At 40.6% G+C, this 22,818-nt stretch overlaps 1 protein-coding gene across 1 annotated transcript; it reads right to left on the reverse strand.

Moving 5' to 3' along the window:
* Positions 1-18,278: 18,278 nt before the first annotated feature.
* On the reverse strand, positions 18,279-22,056 carry LOC119909679 (proliferating cell nuclear antigen). Its single transcript, XM_038727894.1, has 6 exons — positions 21,656-22,056; positions 19,957-20,054; positions 19,797-19,864; positions 19,498-19,692; positions 18,940-19,063; positions 18,279-18,841 (listed from the first exon to the last, which is right to left on the reverse strand). Exons 1-6 carry the CDS (start codon positions 21,874-21,876, stop codon positions 18,765-18,767), a joined length of 783 nt encoding a protein of 260 aa, XP_038583822.1. The 5' UTR covers positions 21,877-22,056; the 3' UTR covers positions 18,279-18,764.
* Between the last annotated feature and the right edge of the window lie 762 nt (positions 22,057-22,818).

The following is a 22,818-nucleotide window of genomic DNA, read 5'->3' on the forward strand; positions in this document are numbered from 1 at the left end:
CAGAGAAGCTCTGCCTCGTCCTCACTGCTTTTACTTCAATATCCAACCAGTCTCACCAATGAGAGCTGTGTGCTCATGTAGATGTGAGATGTTTGTGTGCATCCAGAGGTGACTGTGTGTAGACCAATGTTTCTTCTGTCAGTGATGTATACATCTGTGCACAGACAAACAGGTAAACACATATTGCAGCTTTCCTCTTAGTAAGCGTGCAGAGGAGCTGCCATCCTTCCTAACTGTTCCTAGTAACAGGTTTTCCTTGTTTTCCAGCACACCATGAGAAACATTCATAGAGGAAGAAACTCAAACATAGCTAAATCTGGGAGCATTAATGAGCATTGCTTTTCAAGGTGTGGGAAGTCACTTTGGGGAGACAGGGCTTTCACTTTCCAGTATATTATGTCCGATTTAGACTCAGAGGCTGCTTGTTGCTGACGACTGATCTGCTAAATTGTTTTTTCAGAGGCAGTAAACACAATCTCCCTCCTCTTCCTAGAATGGAGGATTTAAGGCAGCCTGTGGGGATTTTAGCCAGAATCACTTGGAGCAACACGAGGGGGTCTCTCCAACACAGATAAAACACACACGTTAACAACCAACGGAGTGAGAGGGAGGCAAAGCCGTGGTGCTGAGACGTGATGCCAAGTGACACTTGCTGGAAGCCGTCTGCAGAGAAGAGTCTCCTGCACAGCCTCCAGCAGGGATGGAATTACATAACTTCACTCCGAAACTCAGATTTTCGCCAAAAGTGGGAGCAAATGAGCCGCTGAGGGTCGTGCAGGAAATAAAAAAGGAATCCAAATATTAATTTTCCCAACAAGTAACCTGGCGAGCAGATCCATACTGTTGGTTTAACTTGAGACGCGTTTTCTTTTCTTTTTTTTGGCTTTTGCCACCTGCAAAAAATAATCATTTCAACCTGTCGTCTCGTCGCACGTCGGTTTAAAAAGAAAAGGATTATATTTGTGTCTTACCTGCATGTTTTCCTGTTTTGTAACGGCGACGCCGATGGCTGATTTCTGCCGGAGTGCGTCCTCTCTGCGCGGACCCTCAACCTCCGACTGCCGCTCTTCTGGATGCGAAGGAATGCCCACATTTACACGCGCGCGCACCGCGCGCGCGGGGGTGGGGGAATAAGGGGTGCAGCCTGAGAAGAAACCAAGTGGACCTTCATCTTTTTACAGCATAAGCCTAATGATGTGAAGGCACGTCAACAGGCTGGCAGCGGATTTAATTCTCCTAATTCAATCAGCCTGAAACCAGCTGCAGGGGGTGAACACCTGGACTAATGTTGATCCGGAATGTCAGGAAACGGAAGAATGGGTTTTGCACATACAGTTTAAGACACATATTGTGCATCTGATTTATATGTTCTTATCTTGATCCTTTTCCTCTATTGTGCTGATAGGCCTACTCTTTATAAAGAGGTTATAAGTGGTACATAATGGCTAGTGATTACTAAATAATCTACTTATGCTTTACATTTTTAACATCCCTTTTCCTGATGTGTATCCAGCATGACATTTGCTTGTCTTTTTTGCTTTATTTTATCAAGACCTCTGATAGACGTTTAACCATTTAGCTTGAGGTAAAGCAGCTGCAGGTAACTCTTAACTTCAACCCCTCTATTTAGCAACTATAAGCAACACTTTATGTAGCTATTTATAACGTAGCTGTAAAGAGGTTTGTAAGTGTTTATTAATGTTGCTGTTAACATTTCTAACCGTCTAAGAGGCATCCATAGACTAAAACTTATTAAATAATTGAAGGTGACCTTCGCTGAGAGACTCAATGATCATAAAGACAAAGCAGGAGGATAAACATCATGAAACCTGGCTTTGATTGGCATGATTCATTAATCAATACATATTAGTTACAACATATACACTCTTAAAAACTCCCTTATTAGAAATAGGTGCCAATGTATTATTTATCTTAATTGTAATATCTTAAACCTAGGGCATTCAATTTGAGGGGATTATTTTTGTATTACACTGTAATGTCATTTATGGTGTTCAATTACAACAGTGCTTGAAGGCAGCATCTATAAAAGGAGACAAAGTATTCATCATTTTGACCTTTATCATTCATGTTTTCTGTCCTCTGTGATCACTGAGGCTAATTTCTGCATTTCAAGTAAAGACAGGGAAGTCCTGCATGTGTGTGTGTGTGTGTGTGTGTGTGTGTGTGTGTGTGTGTGTGTGTGTGTGCATTAGATTACAGTACGTGATTGTCATTAGAGTGATTGGTACAGAAATGCAATTAGAGCCCTGCTAGAGAATCCGTGTGCACATGAGGAACTGAATCAATTTAAGTGACCTTGGCTCTCTGTGAAGCTGCCTGGAGCAGAGAGGGAGAGAGACTGTAGCAAGATGCTAAATAGCAATCAAGCCAGGTCAAGCATCCTCACACATAACGTTGATTGCATAATGAACAGCCAAGAAATGTAAGTAGCCTGCAGGATGAATGAGGAAAGGCCATCTGTCTAATAGAACTGTTTCCTGTTAGCTACTAAAGCTGAAGGCACGTTTCCATATGCTTTCACGTGAGCCTGACAGCACTGCAGAGATCAATTTACACATTCACATGGTGTTTACTTTCAAAGTTAGCCTCCAGTGTTTCCACTAGTGGAAAGAGAATTAAACATAGAGGAAATGATGCTGGATGTAGTTGTGGTAAACAGAAAAGTGGCAAATTGGCTGCTGGCATACAGTCTGTGCAATTGTCCTGACTACACACAGATTTGTGCTTTTTAAACAACACATCCTCACATCAGATCAGTTGTACTTCCCTTAATAGGAATTTTGCATCTTCAAGAAAGGTGGATGAATAATATACAAACATTACAGTGCAATTAAAATTGAACACTGTTAAACTAAATCATACATAATATCATACAATGCTGCAAATATACAACACCAACAAAAGGGAAATTACAACACAGAAATACCAAACATATATTTGACCAGAAATATCCAGAAATATCTTAGTCACAGTTAAAGAATTTTTTTATACTCATCAAAATGTTCAGTGGTGGAAGAAATACTTTCTAAAGTAAAAGTGCAAATACCACTCTGTTACAAGTAAAAGTCCTGCGTTGAAAATGTTACTTAAAAATAATAGAAATAGAAATAAAGCTACAGACAGACTCCGAGCTGGCTTTCTTTCTGTTGGACTAGTTAGTAATATTGCTATGTCTTATGTTGTTGCACTTGCTTTGCACTTTATAGTTTTTAAATATAATGTAATCATAACAAATGCACGCCGCTTATCTACGACAGCGGTGAATGACAGCGGTGAATTAGACTCTGTATGGTAACTAGTAACTGAAGTTATTAAATAATGCATTGAGTTAAAAAGTAAAACATTTGCATATTATATGTAGTGGAGTAGAAGTATAAAGTAAAATGGAATAAGAAATACTCAAGTATCTCAAAACTAGAGTACAGTACTTGAGTAAATGTAATTTGTGACTTTCCACCCTGAAAATGTTTAGATCACTTGTTTATGTCGCTGATGTGTTGTTATTGGCTTTATTTATATATCAGAGTACATTCCAGTTCACAGCCACACCAGCACAAGTTTAAAACTTAAATAACTTTTTTTTTGTGAGTCTGGAGTAATATAAATTTTTATCTTTACTTATAAAACGTCTCATCTAACGCAATACAATAGCTTTGATTGACTTGCATTTGAGATTCATATTTGCAATTTGAAACCCACAAATATGCATACAAGTCTTTCAATGAATCAGTGGCTGTTCTGGAGTTTTCTGTCATGTCACAGGATTTTCTTCAGCAGATTGAGTCTTCATGAGTACTTTAAGGACTTCTCGTCCATGTTGGCTTAAAAGTTGAGATACTTCTTCCAAAGTGTGATATATTAAAAAGCTCCCGAACAGCTACTCAGTGGACTTTGAAATAAGACGTTTTTGTCAATAACCACAAAACTCCCTGACAACTTTATTCAACCTGCAACCATTTCTGGAAAGTAATTACAGTACATTTGCCCAAATACTATATGTAAGTACAATTTTGCTGTAGGTGTACTTCAGCTTAATTGAGTGTTTAAATTTTATTTTTATTTTAACTTTTTAATCCACTAACTTTATTTGACAGCTTTACTTTGCAAATTAAGATTTTTTAAATACAAAACGTGATCACTTTATGAAATGATGAATTAATACAGATGAAACTACACAACACAATACAGTTAAAATCAGCTTCTCCTCGTTCACCTACAACATTCAAGTATGACTTAATGCATCAATAATTATACTCTAACATTAAAAGGGGAAATTCTGCATAATGAGAACTTTTGAGTACTCATAATATATACTTTGTTGCTAATACTTCTGTACTTTCACTGTAATTTACCGTTAAAGATCTGCATCTTCCATCTCCGCCTGTAGCTATGAGTCTGCAAAACGTCTGCTAGGTTATATTAAGTTTAAACCATTGATATATGTGGCTGTCATTGTAACAGATATTCATGTTTGGATAAATCAGAAACATTTTAACAATACTATTTTTTTAATACAAAGCAGGGTTTTAAGCTCAACATGTTATCTCCGAGACAGAATCAACTGACCATGCTAATTCGAAAATATTGTGAATATATGCAACACAATATCACAATAGTCTGGTCTGTAAGGAAAGTCAAAAGGTCAGAAAAAAGATTATACCGCTTGTTCTCCAAGTTCTTATCTCTAAAGTGACTTTTGACAAAGTGGATTTCTTCTAATCTTAAATCTGTCAGCATCCTCGTCCTTGTCTCTGGCGTTATCTCCATCTCCACCTCTCCTCTCTCGTCTTGTTTTCCACTTTATCCCTGCCTCACTCGCTTTATGTAACAAACACACACACACACACAAGCAAGCATATAATACATCCACGGCTGACACCACACGGATAATTGCATGTTCTCTCATTGGGTGAGCTTGACATAATGCATTTCCAAACCCCTTACCCTAACCTCACAACTAAATGCCTAACCCCAACCCTAACCTAAACCTTAAAATCCAATCTGAACCCTCAGACAACCCTTTGAAGGTCTGTCTGTCTACTTTCCTAAAGCGTCCTCACTTTCCAGGTCTAAAACTCTAATTGGTCCTCACAAAGCAACGTGTACAAGAACCCTTTTTCTGTGTTTGCTTTACTCAACCATCTCAGGTTCAATATCTCATTCTTTCTACACACCAATGCACACACACACATTCAGCATTCAATTTGTCTTCCCCAGCGAGGAAGGATAACAGTTATCAGAGAGAACGGCTCAGTAGGACAAACAATCAGTGCAAGGGTCAGCTCCATCTGAACTCCACCACCTCAAACAGAATAAACATGATGGAAACAGCTCTGGTTGAAGATGAGCGGCTCTCTCTGTGGGGGTCGAAAGATGGTTGAGTTGGGCTGTTTGAATCAACTGCTAGTTCCCTCCCAATGACATCTATAGTCTCTGCAGAAGTAGAGGAGGCAAGCAAACGCTACGTGTTCTTATTGGACAGACGCAATGACAGCAGTGTGTACAGGTTGTGTGTGTAGGATACTAGAAGGCAGTTCTCACCTCTCATCTGAGAGGATTTTTCAGTTCTGAATGACTGGCAGGGAATCCCAGCTTTGTAATGATGATCAGTACCGCTTGGTTCGTTAGTGTTCCTGGCTGTTGTAACGACAGTCATTACAGTCAGGCCATGATTAGCACATGAGGCCAAATATGAGCGTTAGCTCTGTTTTCTGGGAAGGGATGAAAGGACAGCATTGTAAAGCCTACATGATTTTAAGCCCGATTTGCCGGTCGGTGAGCTTGGCGACCGTCAGGCTGTGATCAGGGCTTAATCAGCAATCGATTGGTGGCTGCCAGTCGTTAATTGTGAACTACACAACGACGCATCAAAACGGCTCCTTGACGCATCGCTGACACTTTGCAGACGCCTGCCAGATATCTAGCATGCCAAATATCTGGAGGAGTCGGCCGACTCGACATCCACATCCAGCCAATGAGAGCAGGCAGCTACCTTTTTACCGCAAAATACTTTTTACTCACCTCCAGATCTCTCTGTAGCTCAGACGATCCCTGCTACCTGCATGTGCTAATCCATTCTTTCACCCATATTCTTTGTCTTTATAATTTCTATCTTTATAATAACAAACAACAGCTGTTTCGTGTGTAGGTTCATGTCATTTCCCGTTTCACATTTCACCTGTGTTTTCTTGACAAAACGTGGTTTGGAGACCAGCGTTGGGTGACACAGCCGCTGTCAGCTCGTGTAGTGTGTGACCCTCTGTCACCGATTAGTCACGTAGTGTGACACCACAGCGACAATAAGTGGTGTCGCAATCCTCCTCTCATATTAAGAGATGGTCTCTCCATTTAAGTGTAAATGGTGACTTTGACTCCTCTTTAAACCATCCTGTCAGAAAGGTTCCTTGAGCTCAAGCAGGTAATAGGTAAGGACCCAAATGCCGACACAACTAGTCAGGTAGATTCATTCAGGATAATTTAATTAAACAAAAAGAGTCACTTCCAGCAAGTAATTCACAGAGCTCAGCGTGAGCTGGTTCAAAAACAAAGTCAACAAAAGTCAACAAAGGTAATCCAAAAGAGTTACTAAAATACATAGTCCATCAATAGAAAATAATCCCAGGTGAGGCAAATCTAAGATTAATTCCAAACAAGTGGCAGTTCAAGCAAACAGGCAGGTTGACAAGCAGATGCACACAATGGAGAGACGAGCAGCAGACCAGCAAAGACAGAACAGAAAGGGCTACTGTGGTGTATAACATATGCATTTGACCATTACAGTTTAACATAATGCTCTGTAGCTGGGGACAGTGAACCCTTATGGGGACAGTGAACCCTTATGGGGAAGTAATGATTGATGGGTGTGCAAAGAGTGAACCCTCCTATAGAATTTGACCCCTGACCCAGAGCTGGAGAGAGACACAGTGGACCCAGTGTTAGGGGAAGTGGTGTCTAACAGATGGTTACACTTAGTCTACAGCACTGTGCCCTTATATGGTATTTAGCAGAGACCTAAACATGTCTTATATAAGCTGTGTTCAATGTACAGAGAGACAGAGTGGCCATCGGGCTGGGTCACTCTCCAAGCTGCTGCAGAGCTTGTAATTGATGCTGAATTCTTTGATGTAATAAACTTTTATAATCAAGAACAGTGTCAAGCGGATTTCTTCTCAACACATCACGCAGCATTATCGTTCGGACACCACACTACCATTTATAAACAGGCTAATGAGCAGCGTGGGAGCAAAACAGGTGAAACATAAGGTAATCAGGCAGAACACACACACAGGCAAGCAGGTGACACAAATCAGGGCCATCAGGCAGACATAGACAAACTTCACAACAAGACAGGGAGCAGACAGGACCAGACCAAAATGCAGAAACACCAGCTGAACAAATCCACAGACCAAAAGCTAACTAAACAGGTACATGGACATTTACATTTACATTTACTCATTTGGCAGACACTTTTATCCGAAGTGACTTACATTTGAGGAACAACATACAATTATTAACAGAGCATCAAATACAGCACGAGGTCTACAACTGACAATACATATTAATAAAATATCAATAAATACTAGTAAGCGCTAATGGCACATATCGCATCAATGGGGTAAATACCTAGGGAAAGAAGTAAGAGTTAGCAAAAAAGTGCAATCAACAAAAGATCATTGTAGGGGATAAAAGAAGAAGAGTACAGGAAGTGCATGTTAGAGGTTAGGAGTTAGAGGTGTTATAAGAGGAAGTGTTCTCGAAGAGATGAGCTTTCAAGAGCTTCTTGAAGTTAGAGAAGGACGCCCCTGCTCTGATGGCCTGTGGTAGCTAGTTCCACCATCGTGGTGTCACAGATGCAAACAGCCGGGACTGGGATTGCTTTGTGTGAAGGGATGGCAGAGCCAGGCTGCGTGAGCTTAGTGGCAGAGAAGGAATGTAAACTTGTATTATGGAGTTCAGGTAGATGGGTGCAGACCCAGTAGTCACTCTGTATGCAAGCATTAGTGAATTGAATATGACTCTGGAGGCCACGGGTAGCCAGTGGAGATCACACAGAAATGGAGTGGACATGCGTCCTTTTGGGCTGATCAAAAACGCTGCTGCGTTCTGAACCATTTGTAGGGGTTTCACCACACAAGCTGGAAAACCCGCTAGGAGGGCATTGCAGTAGTCAAGGTGAGAGATAACCATTGCCTGTACCAGAAGCTGGGTGGCATATTGAGTGAGGTAGGGCCTGATTTTTCTGATGTTGTACAGAGCAAAGCGGCATGACCGAGAGACAGCAGCAACATGGTCTGAAAAGGACAGCTGGTCAATAATCATGACACCCAAATTTCTCACCACCCTGGTTGGAGTGATGGTTGAGGAGCCAGTTTGAAGTTTGATGTTATGGTGGATAGATTGCTTGGCTGGAATGACCAAGAGTTCAGACTTAGAGAGGTTTAGTTGAAGGTGGCAAGCCTTCATCCAAGAAGACATGTCCCAGAGACAGTCTGTGATCCGTGCCGAGACGGTGGGATCGTCTGGCGGGACGGATAGGTAGAGTTGCGTGCTGTGGTAAGAGAAGCCGTGCGAGCGCATGATCAGCCCCAGTGAGGTGGTGTAAATTGAGAAGAGAAGGGGCCCAAGCACTGAGCCTTGGGGCACCCCTGTGGACAGGCAGTGGGAGGAGGATAATTATCCTTGCCACAAAACATTGTAGGAACGCCCCGAGAGGTAGGATTCAAACCACAGGAGTGCTTTACCCGAGATGCGCATTGCTGAGAGTGCGGATAGCAGGATCCTGTGGTTGACTGTGTCAAAGGCAGCTGATAGGTCAAGCAGGATAAGAATCGAGGACAGGGCTGCTGACCTTAGGGCTTCTGTTACAGACAAGAGAGCAGTCTTTAGGGTGGACCAGTATCTGCCTTAGTGTGTTCTTTGGTTTAAGGAGGCATGTAAAAAAACAAAATTCAAAAGAAAGGCAGTTCATAATATGGCTTATTATATTCTGTATTCTTACTTATCTCTTTGAGTGAGTCATTTGTTTATTTTCCATAGGACAGCAGGCACTTAAAAGTAATTGTGCCGGAGTTAGCAAGCAGCTGTTGGACAGATAAACAGGACAAAAAATAATTTGACTTCCCCACTACTTTAACCGAGAAAGCCTGTCTTTCTGAACTATACTTTTAGGATTTGTTTAGAGAGTGTTGTCTGTGGTTTATTAATCTGATGTGCCACTGCAATTTCCAACTGGGATTAATCATGTACTCTTATTATCTATCTACAGTATCTGAGTACAGCATGTGTAGGAAGTATAGTATCAAGCATTAGTCAGTTAGTGACAGGCAAATTAATGCTACTAAAATCAACATCACCCAGTGCTGCAGCTACTGATAGTGTTATTTCACAAGCTTAAGGCCTCACCACAGAACCAAAGAACACAGAACAGAACAGTGAACACAACATTGAAAGTGCTGGGGAAAAAATATCCAAATGATCTCTGTTAAATGTTATTCTTTCAGACATGGGTCATTTGGCACATTTGATAATTTTTGTTTAGACGAAGTAAAGTAGAGGCTGGAGAGACATTTTCATGCCGTTTTGTCTTTTCCATTACAACTAGACAGTACCCTCCCACGGAAGATTAGCCACGGATTCACACACTTCCCCCATTTTGCTACTGTAAAGTCTGTCTGCTCAAAGTCCGCCACTATGAAAGAAGGATGATCATCAAAGCACTGTAAAATCCTGTCTGCTGAGAGAGGAAGAGCGGACATTCCCCAAGAAAGAGCCTCACAGCTGGGATGATACAGTCGGTAATTTGCTTTCACCTTTGCAAGAAACCAACAAATAACACACACACACACACACACACACACACACATACACAACAGCAGCTTGAGAGTAATTCACCGCTCAGAAGGATTTCATGTCTCTATGGAGAAGAATGTCTATTTTTAGGAGCGATATAAATAGATCTTTCTGTAGCTCCAACACTTGCATTCCTGTGTGAACGTACCGAGCAGTCTTTACTGTATATTATCTTCTTATCTCCGTGTGTCTCTGTGGACTCTGTGTTTGTGTGTGTGTGTGTGTGAATGACAACCAGAAACATGAACACTTTAATGGTCAAATGCAGACACTGAGCTGCAATTTGTCTCAGTGACATTAGTGCTGAGGTGAACATTCTCAGAGCACACTGACACTGAGAGTACGAGGACAACACTGAGGGAAAAGTGTTATCTGTAAGATGTGGTCACATTCACAACAGTATACAGAGCCGTCCTCCAGGATAATCACAAGCTCCCCACACAGAGGAACACTGCATCATGGAGCTGGATAATGTCCTCTCCTGAGCACGGGACAAACCACGCTGCACTCGCTTCATCATCACAAGGCTTTAGGAAGTGGACGCCAAGGACCAGAGGGACACCGGCGACTTATCGAGGAGACGGGATGGGGGTGAGACAGGGTGCAACTTCGTAGCCGTGGAAACAGTTGCTAAGTAGCGAACCAAGGCATCCCTGGATGAAAAGGGACGAATATCTGATTGTGACGGGAGGCGAACTGCAGGAAGAGACAGAGAGAGAGAGAGAGAGAGAGCGATGCTCGATAAAGAGGACCAAAGCACTTTTATCATGGTGACTCACAGTGTAACAATACAACAATACAGAGCAACATCACTGTGTATTAAAAAACATGAATCTCCAACAACTAACCATTATTTAAATTATTTATTAATCTACACATTATTTTCTCAAATAAATCACAATCCTAAAGACCAACGGGATCAAACCTGCTTTTTTTGCCCAATGAACTGCCCCAAACCTACACATCCTCTGTTAACTGTTGAAGAAGACAAAGAAAAGCAGCAAATCTGCCCAACCGAGAAGCTGGAATTAGAAAATGCTGGGATAGAATTTTTTTTTGTGAAGGTTAAAGTGCACCTGTATGGATTGAGAACATTTTCCAATTTGTTAGCGTAAATAAACAATTTAAAAACCCACCCGACTGTCTGAAAAATCTCAAAAAGCTGAAAACAAGGGCTGGTTTTCTTGGCTCATGAAAAGTTTTGGTGACACATAGATAACGATAATCACGTGCAATGCATTGTGACATCTGTACACAATTTATTCACACAGCATGTTTAAGCATCAAAAACAGCAGTCTAAAATAAGCTGCATTTTGTCTTTAATTTGGATCATGACTCATCAAATAAAGCAATCTAATGTGGTTTATAGATTCAGGACGATAGAAACAGGGAAACTGGTTTTGGTGTCACTAACACAAAAAACAACTTTCAATGGTCACAGAGAACATATTGATTACCATATTGATTATTTGTTCCACCGGTACCAATTAAATTCAGGTGTGTGGCTCCCAAGCTACAGCACGCACCTCCATCTCTGCACCTCTGCACCTCCCTTCCCTCTTCCTCTCCCATTTCGCCTCGTCCTCTCACTTGCTGCTGTGAAATCTGAGTGACAGAAAACAGGGACAAAGAGGACATCCCATTAATATGCTAATCCATGCGGGGATGACTTCAACACGCAGAGCATAGTCAGAAATACATGTGTGTCAACTGTGAGGCACGCCGCATGAAATCAAAGCTTGGGGAGGCGAAGGAGGAGGAGGGTGGTGAGGAGGGAGCTGTGGTTGTGTGCATGAAAAGTGGGGAATCCCCACCAAATATTTGCAATAGAAAGAACCTTATCTGAAATATTCGACGGAGTGGTTTGAAGCAGGTGGATCGTGCAGTATGTGTGACTGGTGCGGCCATGCCCGCCCTATGCTGGCATCAATAATCCATGCAGCCTGCTCTTGTGGAGAGACAGCAGAGCATTGAGGGCTTATGTAACAGAGTGTCAGCTCTGGGAGTTGGGATGGGATCAACCCTCCAGGACCTGACTGACTGACAAGAGGGGAGGAAGAAAAACCCCACAAGAAGGTGCACATCAAACTGTTTACAGAGGAGAAACAGAGGCTTTCAGTCATTCTGCGGCATCTGTCTTGTACATCCTGAAATATACTTTTAGTCTGAATCTACCATTTGCTTCAATGTCTTTCATGTTTGTTTTGTTGCTGATAGGGCTGATGGCGATTGAAATGGGTTCGAAAAGATGTCGCCCACGTCTACCTAGCCTCAGTGACCCGAGGGGATGAGTGAGTACAACCTGCTCTCTCCTCTGTCTCAGTAAATGTACCACGCTCAGTAGACTCCCCCTGCCTCGCAGAGTGTTTCATCGCATTCCCCCTTATCTCCTTGGCCAAAATCCCCTGCTTCCAGAAAGCAATTTAAAGGCCAGACAGAGACAGAAGAGAGAAAGAGAGATAGAGAGAGTCAGAGAGATGCAGGCATGCAGCCTCATGATAACACTGTACAGATCAGGCAAATGTAAGCACAAGCAGGCTAAAACATGCATTTAAATAAAAGGTAAGAAATACAAATAAAAATTCAAATGAATGGCAGGGCTCAAATTTTATCTTGAGCCTGTCATGCTGTTCATTCTTAGCCCGATGTAAGCTGGGATTGGCTCCAGCGGCCCCGCAACCCTGTACGCAGGATAAGCGGTTAACGATGGATGGATGGATGTAGATAATGTGAATATTTGATGAAACTGATTGTTCAAAGTAACTTGTGGAGGGACTGGCATTGTGCGAGGACTTCTGTTTTGTGTTATAGTTATCCTTTTGTTTTGTTGAACTCGTCGACCAATATCAAGACCTAAAGATCAGGGGAGCCCCTACTGTGACTCAGCTTTGTAGTCCTGTTTGTTTGTCAGACTTTACAGTCCTTTCCCAGGAGGTGCTTGTTCATATTTTGGCCTAGTTTCCCCTTTGTATCACAAACCTCATAGAAACTCCTAAACCAGCTAGCTTGTCTGAAAGACACAGATGGCTGTCTATTACAATGGCTTGAGGTAAATTTAACTCTACTACTCTACTCTATTGTTGTCAACTGTAATATCTGATCAATGCCAACAGTTGGAACTCAAGTTTTGCACAAACTGTCAGAGGTCTTTTCCCAGTAGGCAATGGTGAAGGAAGTTTTCAGATCCTTTACTTAAAAGATAGGTTTGGTAACTAGGAACTATGGCTTCTGGATAAATGTAGTGGAGTTGAACTATAAAGTGTCCTGCAATGGAAATACTTAAGCAAAGTACAAGTATATTAACTTTGTACTTAAGTACTGTACTTAGTAAATGTACTGATGTGATAACATACAAATCAAATTTATGTGTCTTTTTATAGGCTTATGTTTCTTTATGTCTCATTTAAAGCACTTCAGGGCGCCTTGTTGTGAAAAGGGTGCTAAGGTATAAACTTAGCACCCTTTTGTTAATGTAATACTTGACACACTGTGTTGTGTTGTCCTCGGGCTGCCTGAATAGGCAGATGAAAAAAAGTAATGCCACAGATCACTGAAGCAGTTCATTGTGCTTGTTAAATGAAAATTGGATGGTAATTACCACCTTTTGGATTAGATAGTTATGTGAAATGCAGTGCAAACATTTTAGGTGTGGAAAACACACTGAAAAGGATTTTAATGTTTATAGATTATATTTATCAATTAACAAAATGCAAAGTGAGGGGAAGAGAAGAAAACTCTAAATCAAATCAGTATTTGGTGTTACTAACCACTTTTGCCCTCGAAACAACATCAGTTCTTATAGGTACACTTGCACAAAGTCAGGGATTTTGTAGGTATATCATCAGGTGTATACACATCATGTTTACTTCCCTTCGCAATCGGAAGATGTCCAGCAGTGCCATCAGCTCAGAGCTGGCAAAAAAGTGGCATTCATGGAAGACTTACGGCCAAAAAGCCATACCTGCAACATGGAAACAAGGCCATGTTACTCAACTATGCATACAAACACAGGAACTGGAGAACAGATGAATAAAATGGCAACTGGTACCTGGACTGATGAATCAAACTTTGAATTTTCTATTTTCTGTGGTTCACTCACTTTGTTAATTGAAAAATACAATCACTTAACATGACTTTGACTTCTTACTTTGCAGCATTTTTCCACATCTGCCTAAAACTTAGTACTGTACTGCACAGTAAAAAAACTGCATTTAAACAGTTATCCCAAACTGATTCAAGTAAAACATACAAAACAAATAAGTCAGTGTGATACAAAAGCTGTGTGGTTGATGTGGTAAGTTTCAAATTATGTGGCTCTGACATAAAAACACAATGTCTGACTGGCCTGTTTCAGTCTAAATCTGCTCTGATTTCTCATTAAATTTATCTCATAATTACAGCTCTGACATTATTCTTCATTACGAAGCGCGACTTGAATTGGAGTCTGAAATTGTGGCCAATGCAGAAGTGGAAACCCCCAATCAGGTCGAACCCTCTTTGCTCTGTTCCAGGAAGTAATTAATCTTAACCTGGATGGCAGTGGTTAATTAAATATTGAGGCAGCTTAAACGGCTAAGCCGTCGCTTTGCTTTATCGGTCACTTCCTAAGATGACAGCCCCATCTCTTTTCTCTTCTCTGCATCTGAAGACACACACTTTATCCCTTATCTGAAACAGTGGCTCCATCAGATTAACACACAGCTGCAGCACATTGTGTTTTAGAAAATAAAATACTGTGAGTTTTCAAGAATATTTCAGTACACAGAGCAAAAAGCAAGCTTGAGTGGATTTAGACAACTCCAACATACACACAGGTATTAGGGATTATAAAATACATTTACCAAATCAAAGGTATTTGGAATAAATAAATATACAAAGAATACAATCCTCTTTTCCTACTGCATGGGTGCAAGCTCATTAGAGTCCAGTCCTTTCAGTAGATGATTACACTGGGATTACACTGGCAGGCAATCCACTGTGAGGTTATAATCTGCTCTGTCTATGCTGTGTTGCTTCTACCTCTGGCTGCTTTTATTTCTTTGCTCTTAACTATGACAGTTAAGAGTAAAGTCAGATTTTACAGTGACGGCCTGGAAAAAATAGAAAATGGGAATGGGACAGAAAAATGGACAGCAAACGTTTTGGGAACATTTAGGAAAATATGTTTATTTAGCTTTTTTTCCCAAGTTAAGTTAACTAGATGAGAAGATTGATGCCAGTCTCATGCTCTCATAAGACTGTGAAGCGACCGCCAGCAGTCGGTTAGCTCAGCTCAGCTTAGCTTAGTTTATCTTTGCATAAAGACTTGAAACAGCTAGACTGTCTCGTGTCCAAAGGTAACAAACACCCCATAACAGCACTTCTAACTCTCACTGTGAAGTGACAGTGATGCAGGAAGTATTCAGATCCTTTACTTAAAGCTGGGTTAGCCAACATTGTCATGCACAGTCAATGCACAGCATAGCATGCGCAGGTAGGTAGACAGGCAGGTAGGCCAGCCAAAACCTGATTGGCCATTCTTTTTTCAGTCCTGCAACAGCCACATGTAACAGATTTGTTTCATTTTTGTGTCACAGCATTTCATTTATTGGATTGCTGTCGGGATGCAAAGAAAATTTCAATAAATTTAACAAAAAATGCTTCTGAAATAAATACCTACCCCAGCTTTTAGTAACATGTTCAATTCGGCACTTTTACTTGTAACCGCATATTTTTACAGTGTGCTGTTAGTACTTGTACTTAAAAGCTGGGTTAGGAAATTTATTTCAGAAGCATTTTTTGTTTTATTTGTTAACAAAAGTAAAATAAAAATCTGGTATCTGTGGCTGTGGCAGCACTGCAATAAATTGGCCTGTTTACCTGTGTTTTGGGGGAGTAGCTTCAGAGGAAGGCCTGCAGGGAGAGGATGAGATTTTCTGTTGGATACTTTCAAAATCTATCTGTCTCTTGCTAGTTTCTCCAGTGCTGTTTACCCCAGCTTTAAGTAAAAGTAAGTATGGAAGTTTAATGCTAACCTGCTCAATCCCCTGTGACTGTGTCATATTACATCATTAGATTATTGTCAAAGCAGGATTTTACTGTTGTAGTAGTTGAGGTGGAGCTACTTTTTAAACTATTTTGGAGCCTATAGGAATGCAAATAATGATTATTTTCATTAAGGGTTAATCTGATTATTCTCTCCATGAATTAGGCCTAACTGACTGATTTTTTGGTTGAGTGATTGAAATAGAGAAATGCCGTAACCATTACCCAGAGCCCAAAGGGACACCTTCACAATGTTAGTTTTGTCCATGTTTTGCATAAAAAGTTACAGTTTCACTAATTGATTAATTTATTGTTTCAGCTACACTTGTATAAACTGTCTGATTTTTTACAACAAAACATCATATTTGATGAGACCTTTGTATCAAAAAATCTTAACTGTATAAAATAATTAGTAAGTTAGCCTAGTAACTAAAGCTGTCAGATAAATATAGTGTATTAGCCTATAAAGTACGATATTTCCCTCTGAAATGTACTTATTTGTAGTTACATCACCACCATTACCAATTGACACATTATCTCGTTTGTTTAATCCTGTAAAAGCCAACCCAATAAAAGGTTGCTCACACCTCAGCTACTGAACATGTTAAAGATATGAGATATATAACATGGTAATTAGTGAGCTTCAGATGTGCTGGTCTGCCTATTTCTTCACCTTTAACAGAGCCAGGCTAGCTGTTCCCCAGCATTCGTGCTAAGCTAGCTTCATATAAAACGGTTTTCTCATCTCAAAATGTCAAACTATTCTTTTATTTAAACAAAACTTAATTAAATGTGTCATTCCTGTCACACTGCGTCAATACACACACACTGCGCACGCTTTGTGTACAGTAGTTCAGTTCAGTTCACACTAGAGCCAGATTAAAGCTTTGTGGGGATTAAAACTATCTGACCACAAGCCAACTGCACTATAACAGTAAACAGCTCCAGCAGCAGACAGGCAGACAGATTTGTGTCTCTTGGGTATTTCTGGCTGCATGTTAAGTGAATTATCTGAATATTCAGCAGTTTTACTCAGTTTGCTCACTGACCAGCATGAAAACAGACCTAAAGCTCTGAAGCTGCCAGACGCCAACAACTTTTATGAAATCCCCATAATGTGGTTGAACTGCTAGGATAAATTAACCGCAGGTGACCTGCTTGTGACCTGGCTAACAGTCAGCCAGGTGTAAATTACTAATCTGATGTTTAGAAACTAAGTGACTGAAAAAATTAACCCACATCCACTTTTGTTTTGGGGAAACTGCCAAATGGAAATTAAGCGTGTTTTTCTTCAGAAGAAATAATTTTTTAAATGTGACCTGACAGGCGATTTGCTTTCTACTGCTGAAGAAAAGCAAAACGTAGTAAAAGAGCTCCACCTAGTGGCTATACCTGGTTACTGCTGCAGCAACTGTCATTTCCTGCATAAGCACGATTAGATTTTACATAAAACAAAATGTGCTTATAAAATACACGGTGTTGATGAAGATTAACAAGTGATCGTCAACATATGACCGCTTACAAAAAATATTTTTAATGAGTACCATGTCACATTTCAGATTTATGAGTTGTAGCAGTTTTAACAAAGACATTTCACCTCTCAACCTGTCAAGATGGTTTCATTTAAAGGATTATGAAAATTGTCCAATGGCAGATTAGAAAAGGTTTTTACATAAAGACTACATATTTGTGTACCAGAGGTTCAGATCAGAGTATTTCTAGATTGTCGTGTTGCTTTTACTTAAACAATCTGAGTACTTCCACCACTGCCATTTGACACAGAGCAAAATTATTTGACATGTCAGTAGTGCAGGCGTAAATCATTAGTTACACGTGTGCCTTTTCCACCGTGACAAGTTCAAACATCTGCTGTGAAAAAGGCATCTGGTACTTTTATGCTCAATAAGGCTTTGCTTAATTAAATCCACCACGCCCTCATTTTGATATATTAAAATGCAGGTGTGGTGGATGATTTAAATATATTTAATACCACTAAAAATCTTTGGGTGTCCGAGATTCCTACAGATAAGTTGCATAATAGTGTAACAAACCCCAGCATGACTCTTCATACACATAGTCTGATACTTTTAAGTTGCTCTCAATAATGATCACAGGGCAAGTACAAAGGGAATAAAGTTGATCTAAAATGCATTTCCCCAGCAGGCCTAAGTGTAGCAGGCAAGTATATCAGGTCATCATTAGCTCGGCTATGGGTTTTACATATGATCAAAGACTATTAGCAGCAGCAACTGAATAAGATGGTCGACTGAGATGTATAAAAAAAAAAAAAAAAAAAAAAAAAAAAAGATTTCCAAAGAGAAGCACATTGAACTCTTTAGTCTAAAACTAGCTTTTGCCCACAAATGTCAGACACACAAAAGGATGTTGGTAACAACCTGAATCATTTATTTTGGACTGAATCAATGAATACAAAAACATTTGGAGGTTGGCTGACAGTATGAAACCACAGGAATTATTTACAAATGCATTATCTACAAGGAGGAATGGGATACTTGAAATCTGCTTTACCAAAAATGGGCAAAAATAGAGAGAAAGACACAAAAGTGGGGTGACCAAGTGCTGAAATTTACACCGGGGCTGTCTGGACCGCAGCCAGCCGCTCCGAACACAGTCACGAGTCGAAGTACTGACACTTTATCACATCGCACAGATGGCATCATTCATACGGCTGACTTAATTAAAGTTGACACTAGACCTCCTGCTGTGAGTCGCATTAGACAGGAGGACATCAGAAACGACAGACAGTGATCAACGACCACCATGACATCACTTCAGCCCTTTAATCACTCAGGACAAGTCCTAGTCGCCTGCTTTTCTCTATTCTCCCTTTTGGGGCAGATAATAAAACTTAGGAAGCCTCTTCATCGATCTTCGGTGCCAAGTAGTATTTGACGTGTCCCATATCAGCAATCTTGTACTCCACCACTGTAGAGACAAAAGTAAAGTTAGGGCCACGGTGACGTCTGCAAACAAGAATCCAAATGAAGACTTGAGTCTTTAATAAAAAGGAAGGACAAACTTACCAAGGGGGATATCAGCGGACATGCTGAGGGTTACGGTCTTGGAAAGCGGTGTGGCCTTGGTGAAGAAGTTCAGGTAGTTGAGGGCAAAGATCAGCTGGACGGGTTCATTCATCTCAATAGTGACCTAAAAACGGAAAGTGAAGGGGGACTGTCAAAAACAAGAGCCATGACAACATCAAATATATGTCTTTACAAATACATCTTGAATTGTCTCACTACCTGCCGTTAAAACAATTAACATGTTAAGATTGTACACGTACGACAAAGAAAAGGAACAAATCTTCACTAAGCGAGAAGCTTGAACTAATGAATGATTTGCATTTTGCTCCAAAAATGCATTAAACAATTAACAGTTGCAGATTAATTGGTCCTAGTAAAGTAAAAGCTCTTCATGCTTCTGGGGACAAACAAACATTAAACCAGCAATAAATATTTATTCTTTAGTTTTAATCAGTCACCTATAATTAGAATTAAAAGAACTATAAGCCGACGTTAGCCCACAGATTTATCGTCTGACTCTGCTGTTATTCTGAAGCGCCATCAAACATCAACACCCACCGCCTCGTCCTCTTTGTCTACATTGCTGGTCTGGGACAGCTTGACATTTCCTGTGCCCAGCTCTCCTGTGGCGGAGAACTTGACTCCGTCCTTGGCGCAGGAGATCATGACGGCGTCACCGATCTGGGAAAGGTCACGGCAGATACGGGCAAACTCCCCAGAGGGCATCTTCACCACGCAGCTGTACTCCTGCTCCTGGAGGGATAGACAGTGGCAGAGACGGGGAAAAGTCAGGAACAGTGTGCATGAACAGTATTGTGTTGGACCTAAAAGACAAGGACACGCCACAAATGACTTACTGGAATACCGAGCTGCTCCACATCCAGGTCCATCAATTTCATCTCATAATCTGAGACCTTCTCCTGGTCTGTAAGAGCAAGAAAAGAAGAGCTAAATAAGACATTAATGCTCAATAAGAAATATATAAACAATGCCAGTAACTTAAAGTCAGAAACGTACTGATCGTCTCAAACACAAGTGCGAGTGTGTCTGCATTGTCTTCTGCTCTGAGTGTGATGATGTCTTCGTTTCCTGCACACTTCAGGATCTTTGACATACTGTAAAGAGAACAACATGGAGAAGAAACTGGTCAAAACGTGTAACGAACTATCAATAAGTAAAAACGAGAGAAGTCCTGGCAGCTGATTTTGTAACGTCAGAAGAATAAAACTCCCAACTTAAATTAAATATTTTTCAACGCACTAAAATGTGATGAACAACTATTTTAAAAAGTTTTAGTTCTAATATTTTATGGCGATTATTTTCATAATAGGTATATGAAAATATATAAATGTGAATAAGTTCAAAAGCAGACATGTCCTTAAAACAAGATCTGCAACTATTAGTGGTATAAGCTGTCAACTATTAAATTAATCACCAACTATTTTTATATCGATTCATTTAATTAATCAGAAAAAATGTTCCGATTTCAGCTTCCTAAATGAATATTTTCTGGTTTCTTTGCTCGTCTGACATTTTTCACCACTTTCTGACACTTTACAGACAAACAACTCAATCAATATCAATTAATCATGAAAGTGATCGACAGATTTATCAATAACAAAAATCATCGTTAGTTGCAGCCCTAATTAAAACCACAGATGTCTGATTTACTATGAGAGGACTAAAAAAAACCACATGTGACATCAGGACCAGTGACTTTTCTGCACTTTTGCTTAAGAAAAATTACTTAAAACGATCTATATTTAAATCAAAACAGTTGCTGTTTGTTGTCAGTCCTTCATTAGACCCCAGTTATATAAAAGGAGGAAAATGGTTATTCATTCATCATACAGCACAAGGTTGTATGACTAAACGAAAATTTGTAGTCCCTTCAAGCTATACTAAGTTTATATTAAAACATGAAAAAAATGATAGTTGTTTATATAAACATTTAATACCGATTTATAAACGTGTTGTGCTCATACCTTTGTAAGTAACGTTAGTGCATTAAGGTAAACCAAACCATTATATACGTTGCTAAAACATGCGTTAAGACATAGGAATTAAGTCAAACACATTAAGGGACATTATCGTAGCTGAAAACTTAAATCTTCCAGAGCACCGGTGTTACGTCACAAAGAAGGAGCAGTGAAACGGAAGTGGAAGTTCCCGGGTTCAACTACAAATTCCCGCCAACCTTCCCTTTGCAGAATTTGGCGCTCAAATGACGTCGCTACGTCATCACGGAGTGGCTGTTGTCCCTTCAAACTGCGCCAGATGTGCTTTCAGCACAAAAAAATTTATATAAAAATAAACCTATTTATAAACAACACACATATATGCAGACAGCTGCACGTGAGCAGTAAAGAGTTAACTAAAGTAGTTCAACAGAAAGGCATGCCCGGGCAAAAAGCGCCAAGATGGCCACCCTTTTTCTAAAGTTTAATTATTCAAAACACACGGATACTGACAAAACAATGTTATTTAACTGACAGTTTGAACGTTAACGTTAGACAGAGACAGACCAAACCGCCAATACTTTTACATTGATTTTAGTATCGCCAAACTTTGGCACCTCCACCTGTCATTAGTCAGCAGATGCTTCATTTATCCAAACACCGCAGCCGATTGATTTAATATTCGGCGTGAAATGTGTATTGATTAGTATTAAACATGAAATGTTTTCTAAGAGAGCTGTGTGTAGCGTTTACCCCACCTACTGAGGTTGACTCCCATGGCGAGGTTTCTGTCGCAGCGGTACGAGTCGAAGCCGTCGTGCCGTAGGGTGAGCTGGACCAGGGAGACGTGAGAGGAGTCCATGCTCTGCAGGGAGATCCCGGACGAGCTGACGTCCCAGCAGGCCTCTGTGATCAGGTCCTTCAGAGCCTCCAGCACCTTCTTCAGGATGGATCCCTGGACCAGACGAGCCTCAAACATGGTTGCTGTGGAGATTTAAGCCTGCGTAGATTCAAAGTAAGAGCTCTGGAGTGTCACTCCGTTAAAAAGGAGGCTGTAGTTTGAGTTATTACCGAGTAGGAGAGAGAAAGACTCTTCTAAGAGTTCAGTCTTTGTGTTGTTAGCTAGCAGAAGTGCAGCACGCAGACACCACTCTCACTGCAGAGGGAAGGTTTGAGCTGCAAGCGCGCGCTAACGTCCGGTTTTAATGACTCGGCGTCTTTGCGTCATTTCCGTTTCCTTCTCGGTTCTTTTCAACCTCTAGAAGAAGCGGACTCTGATTTGGCCATATTGGAGAGGGCAAACTGCAAATTGTGGACAACACAGAAAACCTAACAATACAGTGAGAAATACTACGATGGACAAAAGAGTAATAGGCAGTGGATTAAAAACCGTAACACAATAAATAAATACAATTATAAATCATAAAAGGACCCAATTCATGTGTTTAAGTTAAACTTAATATGCTATATATATATAAATCTACACTCAAAAAGCAGATACTGGAATAAGATGGAAGCTAACCTTTTTTTGAACAGTTGTCAAAATCCCAAACACTCCTGTCTACATCAGTAAAGTTGAGGTGGAGCAGGTTCTCACAGAGAACCTGGCGTGGTCATCTCACATCCCCACACTGGTGAAGAAAGCTTAGAAACGCAGCTTTTACAGAGGAGCAATAGAAAGCATCCTGACTGGAAACATCACAAACTGGCATGGGATGTGCACGGCCCAGGACCGGAGGGCTCTGCAGCGGGTGATTAAAACTGCTCAGATCATCATTGGTACCCATCTCCCGAGCATCAGTGATATCGGTGAGGTGAGGTGCCTACGCAGAGCCCAAAGGATACTAAAGGACAGTACCCACCCAGCCACAGCCTGTTCACCCTGCTGCTTCTCAAATTCATATTCCATATTGCTCCACTG

This window comes from Micropterus salmoides, unplaced genomic scaffold (assembly GCF_014851395.1).
Source record: "Micropterus salmoides isolate LMB-PRFRI ecotype aquatic unplaced genomic scaffold, ASM1485139v1 Ms_hic_scaffold_1814, whole genome shotgun sequence".
NCBI classification, from domain to species: domain Eukaryota; kingdom Metazoa; phylum Chordata; class Actinopteri; order Centrarchiformes; family Centrarchidae; genus Micropterus; species Micropterus salmoides.

Coding starts and splice junctions, on each gene's coding strand:
- LOC119909679 (XM_038727894.1), bottom strand. CDS start 21,876: ATGTTTGAGGCTCGTCTGGTCCAGGGATCCATCCTGAAGAAGGTGCTG. Junction 19,865..19,956: donor ACTTGTGTTTGAGACGATCA/GTACGTTTCTGA, acceptor TTGCTCTTACAG/ACCAGGAGAAGGTCTCAGAT. Junction 18,842..18,939: donor GTCCGCTGATATCCCCCTTG/GTAAGTTTGTCC, acceptor TTGTCTCTACAG/TGGTGGAGTACAAGATTGCT.